Source organism: Xiphophorus maculatus, chromosome 18, assembly GCF_002775205.1.
Source record: "Xiphophorus maculatus strain JP 163 A chromosome 18, X_maculatus-5.0-male, whole genome shotgun sequence".
In the NCBI taxonomy this organism is placed as follows: Eukaryota; Metazoa; Chordata; class Actinopteri; order Cyprinodontiformes; family Poeciliidae; genus Xiphophorus; species Xiphophorus maculatus.
This window is the reverse complement of record NC_036460.1, coordinates 1,964,738-1,985,689: the sequence shown is the minus strand read 5'-3', so window position 1 is coordinate 1,985,689 and position 20,952 is coordinate 1,964,738. Positions and strand designations below refer to the sequence as shown.

The 20,952-nt window shown below is 45.0% G+C and overlaps 2 protein-coding genes and 2 non-coding genes across 7 annotated transcripts; all 4 read left to right on the top strand.

Annotated features, from left to right (window-relative positions):
• The first annotated feature begins 1,331 nt into the window (after positions 1-1,331).
• atg16l1 (autophagy related 16 like 1) lies at positions 1,332-12,425 on the top strand. Of its 4 annotated transcripts, none has more exons than XM_023351538.1 (20): positions 1,332-1,514; positions 2,668-2,773; positions 2,852-2,945; positions 3,089-3,191; positions 3,578-3,651; positions 3,731-3,800; positions 6,055-6,236; positions 6,310-6,375; positions 6,464-6,550; positions 7,452-7,508; positions 7,585-7,687; positions 8,510-8,615; positions 9,668-9,738; positions 9,822-9,893; positions 10,018-10,138; positions 10,228-10,333; positions 10,438-10,587; positions 10,829-10,876; positions 10,950-11,051; positions 11,128-12,425. In XM_023351538.1, exons 2-20 carry the CDS (start codon positions 2,674-2,676, stop codon positions 11,219-11,221), a joined length of 1,806 nt encoding a protein of 601 aa, XP_023207306.1. In that variant the 5' UTR covers positions 1,332-1,514; positions 2,668-2,673; the 3' UTR covers positions 11,222-12,425. The 4 variants fall into 4 exon arrangements, with proteins under 4 accessions (XP_023207306.1, XP_023207305.1, XP_005813675.1 ...); XM_023351537.1 differs by having other exon boundaries at positions 7,582-7,687; XM_005813618.3 differs by having other exon boundaries at positions 7,449-7,508.
• On the top strand, positions 5,698-5,978 carry LOC111612109. The gene has a single exon (XR_002754412.1).
• LOC111612110 lies at positions 8,667-8,948 on the top strand. Its single transcript, XR_002754413.1, has one exon.
• Positions 12,426-14,362: 1,937 nt separating the features above from the next.
• On the top strand, positions 14,363-20,407 carry LOC102217473 (S-arrestin-like). Its single transcript, XM_005813616.3, has 17 exons — positions 14,363-14,818; positions 14,903-14,953; positions 15,857-15,990; positions 16,088-16,148; positions 16,472-16,516; positions 16,602-16,801; positions 17,197-17,256; positions 17,353-17,420; positions 17,492-17,627; positions 18,182-18,266; positions 18,921-18,993; positions 19,089-19,226; positions 19,305-19,382; positions 19,507-19,521; positions 19,596-19,648; positions 19,834-19,843; positions 19,965-20,407. The coding sequence occupies exons 3-17, from the start codon at positions 15,943-15,945 to the stop codon at positions 20,056-20,058; spliced, it is 1,164 nt and encodes a 387-aa protein (XP_005813673.1). The 5' UTR covers positions 14,363-14,818; positions 14,903-14,953; positions 15,857-15,942; the 3' UTR covers positions 20,059-20,407.
• Positions 20,408-20,952: the final 545 nt, after the last annotated feature.

Here is a 20,952-nt window from a genome sequence, read left to right as displayed (position 1 = left end):
ACAAGACTGTGATTGCTACACAGGGAAATAAACTTACAGTATTTCTTTCCCTACTGGATGAAAAGAAAAATCCAGACCTTTCATATCGTTACAGTGCAATTGTTTTTCAGATAGAGAACAGATACACAAAGAACCAAACGACTTTAGTACAAACAGATCATACTGATGTAGACTTGTACGAGTTTTTTTTTTTTTTATCAAATAATTGATAAGACTGATAATTTGGGCAAATTATGATTTCTATCTTTTTGTTTTAGCCAGGGGTGCTGGGCACAGTTTTGTTTTTATTTTGTAACCAGGTTGCTATGTAGTGCAAATTTTTTGCCCATGTCCCTCTTGAAAATGAGATCTATATCTCAACGGGGTTTACCTGGTTAAATAAAGGAATATAATAAAGTGGGTCCTGGAGGCCCGGCATCCTGCATGTTTTAGTCTCTCCCTGGTTTAACGCACCTGGATCAAATGATGGCTCGTTAGAAGGCCTAAGCAGAACATTGACATGCTGAATAGGTTGTTGGTACCACCAGGGAGAGAACTAAAACGTGCAGGATGCCGGGCCTCCAGGACCGACTGTGGGCTCCACTTTTACTCTTTTTGTACTGTAGTACCCTAAAGTTGCCACCAGATGGCAGTAAAGAGGATGACTTGAGGTAGAAAGGACCTCTGGCTTTGCAGTCACTCGGACTGGTCGTGCAGAAACTAAATAAAACTGAATAAATCTATTCTAAATTCTTATAATCAAGGGGGTTTAAATATGTTTTCAATACGTCTAAAACAGCGCAATATTCAACCCGCACTGGATCAAATATTTAATCAGAGACAAACATAGATTATGGATACCAAAACCCTATTGCTAAAGAAGTTGGAGAAATGTAATGTATTCTTTTATGTGATTTTGATGTCAACAAAGTTTCTTTTCAGTTCTTTAATTTTCACAGACAGGCTTTATCACGCTTGCTTTGTTTATACGAATAAATCCTTCATTTGAAAAACAAATGCATTCAAAACATTTTCACATCTTTTCTATGAATGTATTTGTGCTAAACATTTCTGGACTAAAATTCAACACTTTAACTGTATTGTGGCATTAAAATTAAGTTGCACTATATATATTTTACAATTTAAAAAATTGTCAAAAACTTTATTCTATTTGGCAAATATTATATCCATAAATGTAATTTGTCTAAAATAAAACCTAATAGGAGAAGTCACGCGGATACGCTATGACGTTTTATATCAAGAAATTTTAAAGCCTAAAAATGCCTATTTAAGGATTTGGATTGCAAAAATTCGGGAAGAGGAACTCGGTCTGCTTGACGCTCTCTGACGTCATCACGCCGCGCCTCTCCCGGAAGTCTCGATCGGAGCCAAAATGGCGCAGCAGCGGCAGCTGTTGGTTTTGGTTTTGGTTCGGGAAATAAACGTTAAACGACTAGTACCGTGATCGGACCGCAGTGACGTGACCGGGGAGATCACAGGGACCACCGCCTCGCGCCAGGACGCGCGTGCACGCCGTGAGTGTCACAGTTGTTCCCTTCGGAGCGCGCGGAGCTCAGTAGCTAGCAAGATGCTAACGTGTTGAGTCACTGTGATTCACCCAGAATTGACTTTGATTTAACTGGGACTCTATCGGAAATCAGGTCCGAACCGAGCTGCTGTTGTTTCTATCTGACCGGAACAAACCGGTTCGGCCCACCTGACTACCACCAGCGCGTTAGACGCTGATTACAGGTAACCTGCTACTGGTTCCGGTTCTGTTTTGGTTTCCGCTGGTCAGTTGAGCTCCACCTGATTAACACGTGTTCCTTCCGTTGTAAACATGTTTATGTGACTCTTTTAATGAGAACAGAACCTCTCGGCCTCCGTAGTTTTCACTCAGGAACGTTGATCTAAACGGAATCAATTTGTGTTTGGATAACTGAGGCTGCCCTCTCCCCTCACTGGAGGACCTGCACAGCGACCGCTGTCTGAGAAAAGCGCAACATCACAAAGGACACTTCTCACCCCGGACCTTCTCTGTTCACACTGCTGCCTTCAGGCAGAAGATACAGAGCAACCAGAACCAGAACCAACCGTCTCAGAGACAGTTTCTACCCGATAGCAATAACAGAACTAAATGCAATCAAAAACAACCATTAATCATCATAAATGATGGATGTGAGAATGTGGCTGTTCTTACTTTTTTTTGCCAGTTGTTTGTTGATTCTTGCGTTGTGTGTGAATTGTAAGACAGTTATTTTTTGTTTTTGGGCATGTGCACCGACTGATGGCACCTTTTGAATTTTGTTGTCCTTGTGACAATGACAGTAAAGATTTATCTTATCTTATTTATCTGATCAATAATCAGCTCTGGAGCAGGTTTGTCATCCGGACCGCGGTTATCTAGTTAAATCCTGGTCCAGTTCAGGATAATTAACCTATCTGATTATGTAGTCATGGTAACCTGATTGCATCAGGGATGAAACAGCTGATTCATGAGCAGAGAGGTGGATGTGTGGACAGAGGGCTCACTCTGTCCTCAGGAGAGAAACTGGTTTCTACTGCAGGTTTAAATGGATCAGAACCGGGTTCTGGTTCTGATTAAAACAGAGCTGTCTGAGATGCTGCTCGTCCTTCTGTCTGTCCCAGTGTGTCTCTGTGTCCCACTGACTGCTGCTGCTCTTCCAGGTGGTGATGGCGGAGCGGCGGGCCGACTGGAAGAGACACATCTCAGACCAGCTGAAGCTCAGGGACAGAGTTCAGAGACACACCTTCGAGGAGATCGTCCAGCAGTGTGAGTTAGGATGCTCTGAGGACACACTGTGTCCCACTCTGAGGACTGAGTGAGGGGTTAAAGCTGTTTGTCTTTCAGACAATCGTCTCTTGGAGAAGTCTGACCTGCAGGCCGTCCTCACTGAGAGATACCAGACAGAGAAGTATGACGTCCAGAGAGGACATGAGGCCAGGTGAGACACCCTGGAGCTGAGACATCCGGTCCTCTTAATGTTGTTTCTGTTTCCTGTTTTTCTTTTGTCGCCATCATTTCTTGTTTGTCCTCATCCTCTGTCCCCTTGTTTCCTCTCTGTCTCTGTCCCCCGTCCCTGTCCAGCTCCCTTGACTCATCCCGCAGCGACTCCCTGCACCAGGAAATGTCCCAGATGAGAATTCGCCACCAGGAGGAGCTGACCGAGCTGCACAAGAAACGGGGCGAGGTGAGTCACAGGAAGTGATGTCGCCTGTCCTCCCCCGAGCGTCCGCGTGGCATTCAGGAGCGTGGGGCGTTCCTGCTCCTCTGCAGGTGTTTCTGGTCCATCAGGGTCTCTGTTGGAGACAGCGCTCCCCTCAGGCTGCTGCAGGCGCTGCGGCTCTCTGCTCCAGTTTACTTCCTGTGAAGCCGTCACTGGAAACCAGTTCAGGTTCTCACGTTCCCTCACACATCTGTTCTCCTTTCTGCTGCGCCTGTAGCAGAGGCCCTGCTGGGCGGAACCAGTCTGTCCCTTCAGGACACACCTGTAGCTGGACGCTCGCGGGTCGGGTGTTTAAAACAGGAAGTGCTTCTGAAAGTGGGCGGAGTCAGTAACCTTCCTGTCTCCTGCAGCTGGCTCAGACTGTGATCGAACTCAACAACCAAATCCAGCAGAAGGATCGAGAGATCCAGAGCAACGAGGCCAGGTCCGTCTCTCACACACACAAACACACACACCTGATGAGTCTGATCACCTGCAGCAGCTGATTGGTTCTCCCCTTCCAGGATGTTGGAATACCAGCAGCAGATCGCCAGCCTGGAGGGAGACTGTCGGGATCTGAGGAGCAACCTGCAGGTACGACTCCATGAAGATAATTAATCTGTTGATAAAGAATCTCCAGTAGCAGTCAGTTTTGCAACAAATCAGCAGTGATGATATTCCACATCAACACTTCCTGGATGATGTTAGCTAGCACTGCTAATCCATCTTTTTTGCCCCTCCCCTTTAAAAGGATCCACAATTACCTGTAGCAATAAATTTAATTTAATAAATATTTATTTCAGATGTAAAAATACTGTAGGCTGTTCAGGTTTTAGATCAAATTTATCTATCCACTCTGCAATGCATCCTGGGTAGATGATGTATGCTAGGTGCTACAGTGCTAGCTCTGTTTAGCCCAAACAGTAATTTTGATCAATGAGTAACAGTCAGCTTTTAAATGTGAAATGAAAATGAGGCCAAATGGAGGAAGAGGAAAAACCTGGTGTTAGTGATGCTGCTGCTGGAAATGCTAACCTGAAAGGAGAGCGTAGCTCTAGCTGAAGCTGCTTACTGTAAGCCTCTGGATCAAAACAATTTATTAGGATGGTGACTCACAAAGACTTAAAGGTGCTTCATTGTCACTTTAAACATTCATAAACATTCCTTCACTTAGTTTTGATTTCGTTAGCTCCTGCTATTGGCGTTAGCCAGGGCCCCTAAGCGAAATGTGGTTTTGGGGCCCTGTAGTTCTGCTAACAACTAGAGGCTGATTACAGCCCAATATTCACCCCACTGTTACCAACTCAGCGACTTTCTTATATAGCTAAAAATGTAATTTATACCAGGTGAGTCTTTCTGCCCTGAGAATGTGGACCGGTACCGGTACTGCAAATGATTTTAACAGAAGTTTCACATAACTTATTAGTTGATGTAAAAATAATGTTTTTAGCCACTAAATGATTTTGCTCAGCAGCAAACAACAAATCCCAACTACAGCTTAGAGCAGCTCATCATGTAGCCTGACGTAAAAACATTTTAATAGACGATGTCGAACATTGAGAAGTTTTAATTATTATTATCAAACACGGTTTGAAGATAAAAATACCTCAGAAATATCCAGAGTCACCATGAGAATCAACTCATTTAAAGTTTAAACTCAGTTTCACACAAAGACGCAGCATAAATGCTTGGCTGTTGAACTGGACCGGTCCAGGTCGCTATCAAGCAAATATTCTACTAGCAGCTTTACAAATCTTTTACATTACATTACATTACCAAAGCTCATTAAAACAAACCTTTATCTTGGCTTTTTTTCTATTCTTCCTCTTTTTTCCCTCCCTCCCTGAAGGATAAGTCCTTTTTGAGACATAGTTTTGCTTACTTAACTTCTTTAGACGTTTGGATTCTCTGCACAGCAGCTCATTACGCACATGAAGCGTGCGGTACCTACCGCGGCCACCAGGGCCCCCCAAGAGCAATTACATTTTTTTTTCTTTTTATCCATAAAATAATAATTTCTACATACATTATCAAATATATATTATTGTAAAAACAAATCATTTCATAGTGAAATAATGTGTTTTTGATATAATGACAGAAATTATTATTAAAAACAAAATCAGCTCCACTGAGGGGCCCCTTAGCGGAGTTGGGGCCCTAAGCGGCTGCTTGGTTTGCTTATGCCTTGGGCCGGCCCTGTCGTTAGCTCCTGCTGGCGGCGGAAACCTCCTCCTCTCTCTGCTCTTCATCCATGAAGCCTCCTTTTCAACTCCTCTGGGATTTGGGGTCAAAGGTCAGATATTATTTGTGCTTCCGAGATGCTAATCAGCTGCTCCAAGTTGTAAAAACAACACCTTACGTGGCATTGGTTTGTATCTTCCTCGTGTGGGTACAGATGAGAAGTTTCATCTCCAGAAGCTGCGATTATGTGAAGGAAGCGGTTACAAAATAAAAGCCCAAATTTCAAAATAAGCCCCGCCCACCAGCTGAAGGTCAGTGATGAGCTGTAAAAGGTCTGATTCCCACAATCCTCTGCTGCCTCCGGCTCCCAGCAGCTCGCTCTCTGCTCCCATCATGCTCCAGTCATGCAGCCATGGGCCCAGCAGCTGCTGACACACAGGATGTGACATCACACAGGATGTGACATCACTGAGAGGCTGAGCTGAGAACCTGCAGCCTCCTGTGATGTTGATCCAACATGACCAATCAGGAAGGAGCATCAGGAGGAAGAGGAGGAAGAGGGAGCTGATCTCAAGTTTTCAAGCTGAGACCTTCTTCACTGAGACCGACGGCGTTATGACTTCACCACCCGACCATGTGACCACGGTAACTTCCTGTTTCTGTGCAGGAGCTGGAAATGGCCAATCAGACGCTGAAGGACGAGTACGACGCGCTGCAGATCACCTTCTCTGCCCTGGAGGAGAAGCTGAGGAAGACGTCGGAGGACAACCAGGAGCTGGTGTCCCGCTGGATGGCCGAGAAGGCTCTGGAGGCCAACCGGCTCAACGCCGAGAACGAGAAGGACACCAGGTGGGCGGGGCATCAGCGGGCGGAGGGGCGGGGCCTCTGAGCGCTGATGTGACGGCGGCTGTTTGTGTTCCAGGCGCAGACAGGCCAAACTGCAGAAGGACCTGGCGGACGCTGCCAAGGAGCCGCTGCCCATCGAACAGTCAGTGACCTCCACTTCCTGTCTGAGTAGACCCGGATCCGGTCCAGGTAAGGTTCTGGTGATGAACCCGGGTCTGTTTCCTCCACAGGGACGACGACATCGAGGTGCTGGCTGAGGACGGAGGGAAGGGAGCCGGAGAAACGTCACCAAACCGACCAATCGGCAGGACGCTGAGGTGAGATCCAAGGATTCTCCAGCACCCATGTGTGCCACGACGCGTCACAAACATTACCGCATAGGGCCACCTGTTAGCACCTGTTAGCCGCTGTAGCTAGCCACTGCAGGCGCCTTTACTGTGCATCGAGTCGTATCCACTAAACCAGACTGTAATGGTCAGCAGGAATCTGCTACAAAAATGTTCATAGCGCCATTATTTCTTGTCTGATTTCTGTAAAATGTGGATTAAATTAATGTTAAGAAAACTGCTAATGTTTTGATATGTAAATATGTCTTAATCCTAGATATAAATCTATAAAGTTTGGTCAGTTCTATCAAAAGATATCTAACCGAATGTTGTTGTTTTTTATACTGAACAAATTAATTATTGTAAACTGTAGAAGACGTTTATTAAATACTTGATGAAATATTATGAACATTGCGATGATCTACGAACAAATAAGAAAATTGGTCCAGGTTTTATTTTTATATTGAACTTTTGGAAATGTCGGCGGCTGCAGTGCGACACAGCAAAGAGAAAATAAATAAACAGATGAAGAACAAATCAAAACCACTAAAATTCGTTGTTTTTGTTACGCTCCACACGCAGACTCGTTGCCGTGGCAACCAGCTCCAACAAAGCAGAGTTTACATTCAGGAACATCAACACCAAAAATCACGCAGACATTTCCTACATGAATCGAACATTTAGTCCGTTACGGTTTCATGATTTCAGATTTATTATGGTTATTATTATTATGAAGTGATCGTCTGAACATTAGCGCCTTTGGTCGACTAGCTAGTGAGCATCCACCAGCGGAAACATGAGTCGGTGCCCCTGGTGGCGAATCGTAAACCTGATGGGTAAACAAACATGGCGGCTCCTGGTTGACGGTTCTGGTTCTGTTTGTGTGCAGCAGGAAAACGTCCCAGCAGCCTCAGGGTGGGCTCCTGGACTCCATCTCCAACATCTTTGGGTAGGTACCGGTCAGCGTAGCTCCAGCTCGTCTGAGCATGCTCAGTTGATGACGCTGCGCTTCTCCTCCTCAGCAGGCGTCGGTCGGCGAACTCCTTCGGCACGTCTCCAGAAACCAGCGAGACGCCGTCGGGAGGCTGTGCGGAGGTCCGGGTGCCGACCACGGCGCTGCACGTCTTTGTGAGTTTCTTCCGGCGCCGTCAGGAACCAATCAGACGGCCAGACTTCCCCACTGGAAGTTCTGGTTCTGATCAACCTGACGGTCACTGAGGCAACAAAAACCAAACATAAAAAAACATCAAGTCCTCATCAACAGTCCAACTGTCCCTACTGGTGCACCCCAAGGCTGTGTGTGCGGGTCTGTCCTCTATGGCAAGCTGTTTTTACATAAAATCGTCTTCACCACACTTGCATTCAGATATTTTTAATTAGTTCATGACTGGACACTTTTCAGTTGGCTAAGATATCTAATCACATCCTGGCCTCAGATTTACCGAAGCTTTAGTTCAAGATATTTACAATAAATTACTGACTATCTGGAATATTTATATCAACTGTTAAATTATCACTAGTCATAAAGTAAATTTGAGAATCTCACGTTTTGTTTTGAGTCGTCATAATTCCAATTCAGTATGTCTATTTTTAAATGGAGGTATAAGATACAACTAGTGAAATTACATTACAGTTAGATGAAAGTAAATAATGACTAGTGTACGTTTGTTTTACGATGTCTCCTAAAGAATTAGAGATAGCTTCTCTATGTTAGATATCTTGAATTAACATCCTGACCAGTCAGAGTAACATCACTGATATGTTGAGTAATAATTCTGTTGAGTCAAAACGTCCCAGATTTACCGTGGGGATGGTTGATGGCGGCTCTTCAGGGCCGTTTTTTGGTGGAGAATAAATGGGAAATTCTTCTTCTGAAGCAGTTTTCTAGTTTTTGAAGTTTTGTGGGTTGTTTTTTTTCTACAAACAGGAAAAACTGTTTCTGCTCCACAGGAAGCTCACGACGGAGAGGTGAACACCGTCCGGTTCAGCCCCGGCTCCCGTCTCCTAGCAACCGGTGGGATGGACCGCAGGGTGAAGCTGTGGGAGGTGGTCTCAGGTGAGCTTCACACGGTAACTCCTCAACGTTAAGCCCCGCCCACCAGCTGAAGGTCAGTGATGAGCTGTAAAAGGTCTGATTCCCACAATCCTCTGCTGCCTCCGGCTCCCAGCAGCTCGCTCTCTGCTCCCATCATGCTCCAGTCATGCAGCCATGGGCCCAGCAGCTGCTGACACACCGGATGTGACATCACACAGGATGTGACATCACTGAGAGGCTGAGCTGAGAACCTGCAGCCTCTCTGTGATGTTGATCCAACATGACCAATCAGGAAGGAGCATCAGGAGGAAGAGGAGGAAGAGGGAGCTGATCTCAAGTTTTCAAGCTGAGACCTTCATTACCACTGTAATCAGATTACTTTACCAAAGAGTAATCAGGGGCGTAGGCAGCTGACGGAGACTGTAGATGGTGTCTTTTTATTACATGTCTAGAACTTGGTGAGAAAAAATAGGACTCTTTCTGTCAAACACAAAAACCAGAGGTGGCAAAACCGTCTCCTGCTCTAACCCTAAATAACTAACTAAACATCAGCTCTGCTAATGCTAAAACACTAAACCAACATGGGATTTATTGGGAGTTAACATTAAACCAATATGAAATTTAGCATAAGCTAATAATGCTAATCCGCTAAACCAACAAGTTTACAAAGCAACCAGGTAAATTAGCGCTATAGAGTTTAAACATTTTCTAAAGTTAGCTAAAGTGCTAACTGAAGAATTAGCTCTGCTATTAGTGCATTAGAAAAACATTTGTGAGAAAAACAAATGTTTTCCCCAGAGGATTTGGACCAGTACAGGTTTCTTTGGCCACAACAATCCTCCACAACCGTTGGTGGCGCCGTCGCTCTCATTCATCAGCTCTGCTAATGCTGGCGCAGCGAATCAGGAGCTTCACATTGCGGCTACAGTAATGTTCACGGTCCAAGCAGAGACATCCCCAACACATGCTCATCAAATGAGCAAAGTCTGGGTTATATGTTGACTGACAGTCAACCAACCAAAACCTGTTTTACTGTCGACCAATCACAGCGCAGCGTTACTGTGTGTGTTCAGGTCGCTGTGAGGCTAAAGGAGCTCTGACCGGCAGCAACGCAGGAATCACCAGCATCGAGTTCGACAGCTCTGTAAGTCTGTTTCTGCTGGTCCCTGTCGCCATGGTTACCTTGGTTTCCTGCTCTTGCTTACCTGTTTTCTTTGTTTTTATCAGGGTTCCTACCTGCTCGCTGCGTCCAATGACTTTGCCAGTCGAATCTGGACTATGGACGACTACAGACTGAGGGTGAGTCCTGATTGGTCTAAATCATCATCGCTAACGAGGTCCACTCAACAGAGGGAGGAGTCAGTGTGCAGCAGGTGTGTGTGTTAAGCTGTCCTCACCTCTCTGACCTCTACCTGTCCTCCAGCACACCTTGACGGGTCACAGCGGGAAGGTTCTGTCTGCTCGATTCCTATTGGACAACGCCCGCATCGTGTCTGGGAGCTACGACCGAACGCTCAAACTGTGGGACCTGCGCAGCAAAGTCTGTACGTCATTGGTCACACCTGTCCGCCCACCTGTCTCCACTTGTCTCCACCTGTCCCCTCACCTGTCCCCTCCTGTTCTCACCTGTCAGGTATGAAGACGGTTTTCGCCGGCTCCAGCTGTAACGACATCGTTTGCACGGAGCAGTGCGTCATGAGCGGACACTTCGATAAGAAGGTCCGGTTCTGGGACATCAGGTGGGTTCTGATCAGAGGTGATCATGTGATGAGCTGCTGGGCTTCTGATTGGCTGAACCAGCCTGACCCTGTGACCTGTGCTCTGACTTACGCCGCGCCGTCAGGGCGGAGAGCATCGTGCGGGAGATGGAGCTGCTGGGCCGGGTGACGTCTCTGGACCTGAACCACGACCGCAGCGAGCTGCTGACCTGCTCCAGAGACGACATGCTGAAGATCATCGACCTGCGCAGCAACGCCATCCGGCAGACCTTCAGGTGAGAAACCAACAAAGATCCGGGGATGTTTTCATCTGTAGCTTTGAATTCGATGGGAAACTTCAGCTCCTCACACTGGTTTGGGCCAAATATTACAGAATCAAACAAACGTGAGTGAAAACGTCAGAAACTTACAGATGGCGCCGTTAATGACCAGTTTAGACGTTTGATTTGGAGTTTAGTTGCTCGTCATCACAGCTGTTGTCATAGTCATCATGATGTGGACTCTGTGTGTGTTCAGTGCTCAGGGGTTCAAATGTGGAGCCGACTGGACCAGAGTCACCTTCAGGTGAGCTGAACGTCAGAACGGTTCTTATAAACGAACAGAACCGCTGTTAACCTGTCCGGTTCTCTCTGGTCAGTCCTGATGGCAGCTACGTGGCCGGCGGGTCAGCAGATGGCGCTCTCTACGTCTGGAACGTCCTGACGGGGAAACTGGACCGGACTCTGGACCGAAACCACAGGTAAGAACTGGACCGGACCCGGTTCTGCTGGATCAGACCACCTGTTGTTCACGGTGATGATGTCATCGCCCCGCAGCTCGGCCATCAACTCTGTGTCCTGGTCGCCGTCGGGAACGTACGTCGCCAGCGTGGAGAAGGGCAGCAGAGCCATCCTGTGGTCTGACATGTGATTGGCCGGAGCCCAGGAAGGGGGCGGAGCCAACACGCTGCTGGACTCCTGATGAAGCTGCTGAGGAGCTTTTAATGCTCAGTCATTTTAACTGTGACAGAAGAAGAAGAGGAGCTGGCTCTCAGCGCCACCTGCTGGTTGACGGTTGAATGGACAGCTGATGAAGGCTGAGGAAGAGGAGGAGACGGATTGGTTTGAAACAGGAAGTTTTTCGCACTAAACAGATGAAGATTAAAGACTCTGAGAGTGAATGTTGGTCTGTTTGATACACACACACACACACACACCGCTGCAGAAGTGCCTCTGAGCGTTCCCGGAGCGATACTGGGAAAGCTGCCGGTTCCTTCAGAAGCAGCCGCTGACATGTTACCATGGAAACGGCCTGATCAGTTTTCAGATCCATAAACACTAATCGGTCTGTAGTTTTTCCGCTTGTTTCTGTTCATGTTTTCAGTTGGCTGGGAGACATTAAACCCGAACCGCCTGAAAACGAGCCGCTCACGCTGCGTTCACTGACCACTGGGAAAAATAAACGGTGTTTCCAGCTCACTGCTTTAGCTCTGCAGACACAAACCTTAAGGTTTTCAGGCTCTGGCGCTCACTGCTCAAGTTGTTCTGATTCTCACACAGTAGACCAATCCTCAGGTCTTCTGCTGGATCCCGACGGGTCGGATTGACGGTCCAGGAACCCGGCGCCGGCTCTGGGAGCCTCACTGCATGGCCGCCATACTGGGTGGGCTTCTGATTGGTTGGTTGAAAAGTCATGAAGCCTCTGTATGGTTTCAGTTATTTTCAACACGTTGGAGTTTTTGTGAAAAATGAAGATAAATGGAAGCTGAGATGGAGGAGATTCCTGCTGTCCTCGGTTCTCATCAATGTTTCAGACGGCAGAAGTGTAGTTTTGGCTTTATTAATAAAATATATGTGCAGAATTATTCAACAGCTAAATGAATAACACATTTTCTCATCACTATTTTTGTTTTAAATTATGATTACAAACAACTCAAAACTTTCCACTGAACATTTCTGAGATCGGTGGCATAAGGAGCCGCCGGACTGTAAGTTCAAACTGCAGAACCGCGGTCGGGTCAGAACATGAACACGACTCTAACATCAGAATCTCTGTAGTGGATTCAGTTTGATCCTTTATAGTGAGAAATCTGAGTCTTCATTGTCATGTTGCTGTGAATAAACCAACCGTTCGCTGAAGCTTTCAGAGCAAAATGAGTCCAATAGAGTCGAAGCTACGATGAAGTTAATCTAAAACTGCATTTAAACTGCGGTGGGTTTTTAAAAAGGTTAAACTTCTTGAGGTCATGATGAATCGTTCACATCACAGTGCCACTCAGAAACAAAGCTGTTGTCTGCAGAAAGAGGGTTCACTCCTAAACTATTCCTGTGATCTCTGACGTTCTCCACATGTCTGACTGCTGTCGTCCACCAGCTGCTCCTGGTGACCAGATGTTCTGTCCAACCTGGTTCTGGAGTCCGACCTGGCTGTTCCAGAACTTTAATCAGCCTTCCTGTTGTTAGGATCTATGCTTGGACTCGCTGCGATGCTGATAGAGCTTCACTAAACTAGCAAACTGCTTATTTTATTATTATAACTTCATTTTACCAGGACGTCCATTGAGATAAAATCTATTCTTTGAGGGAGACTCCGCTTGACCTGAGATACTTAATTATATTTTTGTGCTTAAAAAGTCGCATCGGTTTCATTAATATAGTTTTATAAAATATTCATTTGAAATATAAAGTATGGACGATGGTGGAGTTGGAGCAGGGTGCCAATCATTTCTCAGATGTAATCATGAAAATGAATCATGACCATCTTCCATCATATTGTCACATTTTAGTTTTATTTCAACATTGATTATAGAGTTTACAGGTTGTCCTTGAATGCATCATAATGCCATTTTGGCCACATCTAGCTCTGTAGATCTGTAGCATCTTTCACATAATGTCCTGAAGCCCGGTTCTAGAGAGGCGAATGGTTCTGCTTTGGTTCAGTCCAGATAAGAGCTGAAGGTGTGTGTGTGTGGGTGTGTGTGTGTGTGTGTGTGTGTCTGAGTTTAGCTGCTGTCAGCACTCAGACTGCTGACTCTGTCTCAGCTGATCAGCTCAGCACAGACTCGTCCTGATCACGTATGTCGACATGTTATAAACATGATCCTGCTCTGATCGTACCGGAAGCTCATGGAACTGGTTCTGGTTCTGATCCGACATGGACTCATACTAATGGTTGAATGAAGCAGAAACATGAAGCTCAGACCAGCTAAGGCTCCAAATAAAGAGAATTATCTCTAACCTTCAAATTAGTCATCAAGTTTGTGAAAGAAAAAAAACATTTATTTTGAAATTGCAAATTAAACATTTCAGATTTAACTTTTACATTTATTACCGATTTAACAGATTTACCATAAGCATTTATTGCAATCTTAATGGTTTACAGTCTTGTCTCTACTGAGGTTATAATTCCTGGAAATCAGAGAAATCTTCCATTATTACTTAAAATCTCAACTTTTTAAACACATTATTTTCCCTCCTGATTCCAGTTCAAACCTTCATCCTGATGAATGAACCTCTGATCACTTTCTGTCATCCTGACAGTTTCAGGAACTCCTCCTTATTTCACCAAACATAAAAAATGAACGATGCAGACGGCACGACTTTTAGAAATGGTGTTCGTGATGCTGTATGGTGCAATATTGGGGCCAAAATTAAGATTACCCCCACCTGGCAGGAGGCCTCATCCAATCTGAAGCAACTACTTTAAAAGTAAAACTGGCTAAAAATGTGAGACTTTCAGCTGCTTCCATTTACACCGTCGCTGCTTGACTTGCTGGTTTAAAGCATCCTGGTGAGTTTTAGCAAAAAATGTTTACCTGAATGTCACAATGACTTCTGGGGGGTTAAGGTAATTCATTTTCTCATCCTGCATTGTTATAAGCTACAGGCAGAGCAAAGTCAGCCTTCAATCTTTTCCGAGATTTTCTTTTCCCATTTTCTCAGCTGCATTTTCTTTGCTTCTATTCTTACTTTCATACATTTTTATTCTTTTTTTTCCCAGTTTTCTAACATGGAAATTAGTAGAATGGTGGTGGGCTACATGCCTGGACGAGATTCAATATTTCTAAAAATATGTTCTTCCAATCTTTCTAAGCAGGCAAGCCAAAGCAAAGCAAAAACAAAATGGCGACTCTTTCAGAAAAACCAGCAAACATAACTGCAGATAGTAAAATAGAACAGAAGGAAAACAGCAGAGAGAGGAGAACTGGAGAGCATCGTTTCGTTTTAAAGCAGGAAGTCACAGGGATGGAGCCGATAATGAAGCTGAAATTCTGGGCCTCGATTTCATAATAAAAATGTTGCAATGACTTCAGCAGATGGAGATCTGTTCGGTTTCGTTCTGAGGTTCCTCTCATCATTTACAGCAGAACAAAATTCCCCAGACGCCGTGGAAACCAAAGACAGCTCAGTTTAACTGGTCCGGGTTTGTGGTTTACATGTGGAGTTTCCTCAGAGCCAGTGTGCACGTGTGAGCGTGCACGTGGGATGCAGTAAACAGAGCTGCAGACGGACGCTGCAGGATTACAGAGTAATGATCAGCATGCTGACCACGCTGTGTGCAGAGATTATAAATACATGTGATCAGCTGCTAAACAATCTTCTTCATCTCCAGCCGACTCCGTCTCAGGTTTCTTCATCCTCTTCTTGGCTGCTGCTGCTTCAGGTGAGTTTCTGTTCCCAGGCATTGGTTCAGCCGTTTTAAGAGTTTCCATGGAAACTCAACATCAGGTTTGGCTAAGAAGGAAAATAAGACCTGGACAAAAAAGCTTTATTTTCCTGTCAGGTTCCAGAGTTTCCATCTTTTTCCGGTTGGAGTTGAGGGGCTGGTTTATTCAGTATTTCTGTATCCTGTCTGCCCAAATCCAATCCTCTAAAGCTACAACCCTGAAACTTTTACATTCATCCCTCCTCCAGCACACTTTAACCAAATGTTATTGAGTTCTGCAGACGCCTGGTAACAGACCGTTCAGTTCAGCCGTGTTAAAGAAGGGATATGGTTAAAAGTTACAGCATAGCAGCTCTCATAGACACCCCTGCTATGGATCCTTGGATCCCTTTAATGGGATTCTGGGATCTCAGTAGATCGTGGGATATTTGGCTGCTAGTTATGAGTAGTTTGTAGAATATCTTTTAATTCTGATTCTGTGCGGACTGTAAAGTCTCTGTAGCTCTTGGTTCTCTGAAGACTTTAGGACATTACTGTCTAAAGTCCTCAGGTTTTGGTATCCTGCATGTTTTAGCTCCTTCCCTGGTTTAACATACTTCAATCAAATGGCTCAATTCCTTCATCAGCATCTTATTAAGTTCTGCAGAGGCCTGGTAACAAACGGTTCACTTGGTTCAGCCGTGTTGGAGAAGAAATGCATCTAAAGCTTGTAGGATAGTATCTCTGGAAGACTGGACTTTGGCGCCTGCTGCAGATCCCTGGATCTCTGTGGATTGTAAACTCTTTGTAGATGCAGAGATCTCATGGGATGCTTGACCCTCGTTTCCTGTAGAGTAGGATATCTTTGGATCCTGATTCTGTGTAAACAGTAAAGTCTCTGTGGATCTTGCTTCTCAACAGATTTGTTTCTCTGAAGACTCTAGCAGGCGATTCTCCACCAGGGCTGTTTGAATATTTCTGTTTCAGTTTGAGACCCGTTGGTCAGGATGAGTCCGAAACACGTTGTCTTCAAGAAGGTATCCAGAGACAAGTCGGTAAGTTCTGCTGAGAAAACCCATTCATCCATTTGTAGGTAAAGTCTTCTTGAACAAGCAGCCATCTTGATGTGTGTCCCTCTGTTTTTTTGGACAGGTGGCCGTCTACATGGCGAAGAGAGACTTTGTGGATCACTGTGACTCTGTGGATCCAGTTGGTGAGTTCCAACTTGACCATTAGATGTTCCTGATTAGTTGGGAGTTGTTTTTTTTGTGAACTGAAGGTTCCTGTGCAGGAAAAAATCAATTAACTTCCATCAACAGAGATGGAGAATATGACCTCACCAATATTCTTCTCTGAAGAGAAAGGATATTTGGTCCTTTACTGAAAACACTTTGCCCAGAAATCCTAAAGGGTCTAAACAGAACCACACCAAACGGATCAAGACTGTTTGTTGTTGGTGCTGAGTCTTTTCTGCATAAGCCCAGTGTGGACCATTTCATTGTGTGAAATGGACTCCTCCTGTTTCTAATCTCACAGACGGCGTGATTGTGATTGACCCAGCACAGCTGAAAGGAAAGAAAGGTGAGCTTTAATCCTCTCACTTCTCAGAAATCATATTTGGGAACCTTGGTCTCCATTAAGCCTCGTTGTTTTTTGTCTCTGCCAGTTTATGTGATGCTCTCCTGCACGTTTCGATACGGTCGACAGGATATGGATGTGATGGGCGTGGCCTTCAGGAGGGACCTGTTCGTGGTGACCCGGCAGGTTTACCCAGAGTTGCAGGACAAAGAGAAGCTGACCCACACCAGGGTCCAGCAGAAGCTTCTGCACAAACTAGGAGACAACGCCTACCCTTTCTTCTTCGAGGTGAGGGTTGAAGTCAGACGCTACACGGAGCCTGAGGTCTTCCAGCCCAAGGTCAGGCCTTACTCCAGGCATTGCTCTGAAGCAGGCAGAGGACAGGTGTCTGTTGTAAGACCTAAGTTGGGTTTGACCAAGTATTGAAGTCTAAATTAGGACAAAAGTCAAATTTTGGACTGAGGGAAGATCAAGGCTGTGAAAAAGACAGAGATCCAATCAGTCAGGGACTGAAATCTTATCCTGGTCTGACGTCTCAGCAAGAGTTTAAGTCAGACCAAGAATCACATCTGACCCAGAGCTAAGATTAGGATTCTCCTCATTTAAATCATGAAACATTTTCAAACATCAATCGGCTGAATTGTTGTTGGCAGTCGAGGTCATCTGCAATAAAACCTTTTCAGTTTCCAGACAACCTGCCGTGTTCCGTTAGTCTGCAGCCCGGTCCGAATGATGTGGGAAAGGTAACAAATTCTCCCTGATATCATCCATATCTTCATCCATCTATCTCTGTCCCTCCGGATGTTTGACCTTTCCCATTGTGTGTTTGTGCTGGGCAGAAATGTGCGGTGGAGTTCGAGGTGAAGGCGTTCTGTGGGGAGAATCAGGACGAGAAGATCGATAAACAGTGAGTGTGTTTACCGGACCTGGATTCACTCCATCAGTGTTGCATCATGTGGTTCTTATCTTTTTCTGCAGGAGCTCAGTTCGTCTCACCATCCGAAAGATCCAGTTCAGTCCAGAGAACACTGAAGTGGCTCCATTCGCAGACATGACCTTTGAGTTCTTGATGTCCGAAAAACCTCTACATGTCAAGCTCAGCCTTCCCAAAGAGGTCAGTCGACCCGATTCTGGGATCAGTCGATGAGAGACAAAGTATCCATGGTCTAGGCTAAAGTTCATTCAAAACAGAAGGGCTAGCCATGGAAGACCCCATGAATGAATACATAATCTAACTCTGATACAGAGCAAAATAGCAAACACTGGTCCGCCTACAAACCTCAGTCTGAGTTCAGTTGAAGTGAACTCTGGTGCAGTTCGAATGCATATGTGAATGCCAAGCAGACCAGCTCCAAAATAAGGAAGTAGACTACAGCGCAGGGCCTTCTGGGTAAATAAAACAAACAACAAACAAAAGCTAATCTAGCGTTAGCAGGAGAAATGGCTCGTGGTCTTTAGCCAAAGACTAAAGCAAAATCTTCCAACCACTGAAATCTGATGATACTCCATTTTTGTTTGTATTTTGTGAGAAAGGAAGTTGAACTCAGTGTCTTCTCCAGAGGCTTTCAAACCAGTGGGACATCTTTCTAATGAGGTGTCCAGAAGAAATCCTTCACATTTTAAAGTTTGTGGACACAATAATCTGTCTATCTGTTTCTTTGTCTGCAGACGTTTTACCACGGTGAGCCAGTCAAAGCCAACGTTGAAATCACCAACTCCTCCAGCAGGAGCATCAAAGACATCAGTTTGTCAGGTGAGGTTCTCTTCCTCCACATCCAAAGGTTTACAAACCTGTGTTCAGCTTTACACAACCTGGGCTAATCTGTACACACCTGCCCTTAACTTTATGCAACTTTGCTTACTAATACACACACCTACAGTATCTCCCCAATTGTACACCTGTTCCCACCTTTATAAACTTTTGCTCACCCCAACACACTTGTTCCCATCTTTATTCAGTTTGTCTTTACCTATACACAATCAGTCCTCACCTTTACACACCTGTGTTCAGCTTTATATTCCTGCCCTATCTTTTATACAGACAGGCTAACCTTGACATACCTGCCCCGTACCTTTACGTAACTATTTGTCCTTTATGCACACTTGTCTTCACATTTATACAACTTTGCTTACCTATACACACCTGTCCTTATTTCCACCCATCTGAACTCACCTGTCCTGTGATTGAACTAATGAGTTTCTACTCAGTATCTCTGTATGATCACGACTTTATTAGATTCTCAGAGGAAACTTGTGAGCAAGGGAACCTGCTATAACACGATTGTGTCATGGATGTGTCTCTGAACGTTACTACGGCTGTTGTTCCTGAACATGTACCAGGTATATGTGGATACCTGTATATGAAGTTATCACTTTCTCATCATTGTTTCTTCTTGACTGTGTTCAGTTGAGCAGGTGACCAATGTGGTGCTCTACTCCAATGACAAATACGTGAAATCTGTGGCCAAAGAAGAGCCTGAGTGAGTGTTTGTGTGCCTGGTGTCTGGTGAACGTTCTGAATTACCGGTTATCTGTTGGAGCTGTATTGTTCATGAGGTTCTGATCCACATCCCAGGGATTCGGTTCCCTCTGGTACCACACTGAAGAAGGAGTACACTCTGTACCCTCTGCTGGCGTACAACAAGGACCGCAGAGGAATCGCTCTGGATGGACGACTGAAACATGAAGACACCAACCTGGCTTCATCCAGCATGTAGGTGTCACGGTTCGCTCTGGAGGTGCGGTACTGAAGGACCAAGGAGGAGTTCTGAGTTTTGTCTCTCTGTCTCAGTGTGAAGCAGGAGGTGCTGAAAGAGGTCCAGGGGATGCTGATTTCCTACAAGGTGGTACTGAAGATGATAGCCTCCGGGTGAGTTAACCTCTGCTTTGAGTTTGCTTATATGTTTGTAGACATTCAGCAGCAAATCATCTGCAGTTGTAGATGAATGTTAACTGACTGTGTCTTTGCTCCGTCTCCTGCTGCTCACCAACAGGACGGTGGGGTCCAGGTACGTACATGCCTCGACACCGTTTGTGTGTATCTTCTATGACGTGGAGGCTCACAGCTCTGTGTGTTTCACAGTGAGGTTTCTGTGGAGGTGCCCTTCAAACTGATGAATCCAAAATCAGAACCAGGTAAAGACTTGAAATGCTTAGTATCCCATACAGCCCTACCCTCAGATGTATGTAGCTCCGCCTACCAGACTGGTGTAGCCAACCTGGACTCATTGTTTCAAAGTAAAGGGTTCTTTCATTTGATTACCTCAGAATGAATATTCACGTCCTCTTTTCGATCTTTTTCTGCTGCTTCTGACCTGCAGTGAAGGACAGGTAAGATTGTCTGCTTGAGCACGACAATTCAGTCTTCAAACTTTAAAAATCCGAGAAAACAAATAAAACTTTATGTTTATTCATGTTGTGTGGCCGTCACATTTCTCTCTGACCTTTGCAGTGAACCTGACGACATGGTGTTTGAAGACTTTAAACGGGCCTACCTGAAGGGCGTGGTCTACGGAGATGACGATGAATCTCCAACTGAGGCCTAAACTAAAAAGATGGCCAATGGCATCGACTGCTCAGTACTCCACCTAATGATCAATAGACATTCAGGACAGAGGAGTCATCAGAGGAACCTCATATGGTTACCCTGCAAGATGTCTGTTGTGAAGTCCTCAGAGTTAGATAGCGCCTGTAGTTGTTAACCTCTGACAGTTCCTCAGTGGAGGTGATGTAGCTCAAATCTGTATGTCCCGCTGTGGAGGAAGAGGTACCTAAGGGACAGGGCTACATATATCTGTAGTATTGTTCTGTAGCTTCTAGTGAATCGGATACAAACCAGAGTTCAGAATGTAGTTTTTAACTGTTCTCAGATTAAAGAACGTCCTAAACCAAAAAGCATCTGTTTGATTCATCCAACCAGCCAACCAACCAAACAAACAACCAACCAGCCATTTGTCCATCCAACTTAATGCAACATATTTCTTCTTTAAATGGCTTCTAGAAAGAAATCTAAAGGAATGGTGAAGAACAGCTTTGGACCTCCACTAATCTGGTTCTTCTTTGTGTCCAATTTCAAGATGACTATTTGTGTCTCATTCATCTGGTCAAGCAATCTTGCAAATTGAAACAGCCTGTAAATGTCCAACCATCTGGAAAAGGATTTTGTCTCTCAGATGTTTTGGTACAAATTTTTTAACGTATGAATGCAAGGCCACTTAGAAAGGAAGAAGCCATTACTCCTAAGACAACATAAAAAGGCAGATTACGGTTTGCAAATGCACTCAAAAAGGACAAAAAGATTACATTTAGGAGACATTTCTTTAGTGTAAATAAGCTAAACTTAAAGTGTTTGGTCTGATGACAGACTACACCAGAACTGTCAGATGGAATTGGACTATAATCCGTCAAATTCTTGTAAAAGCTTGTGGAAGAATATCTAA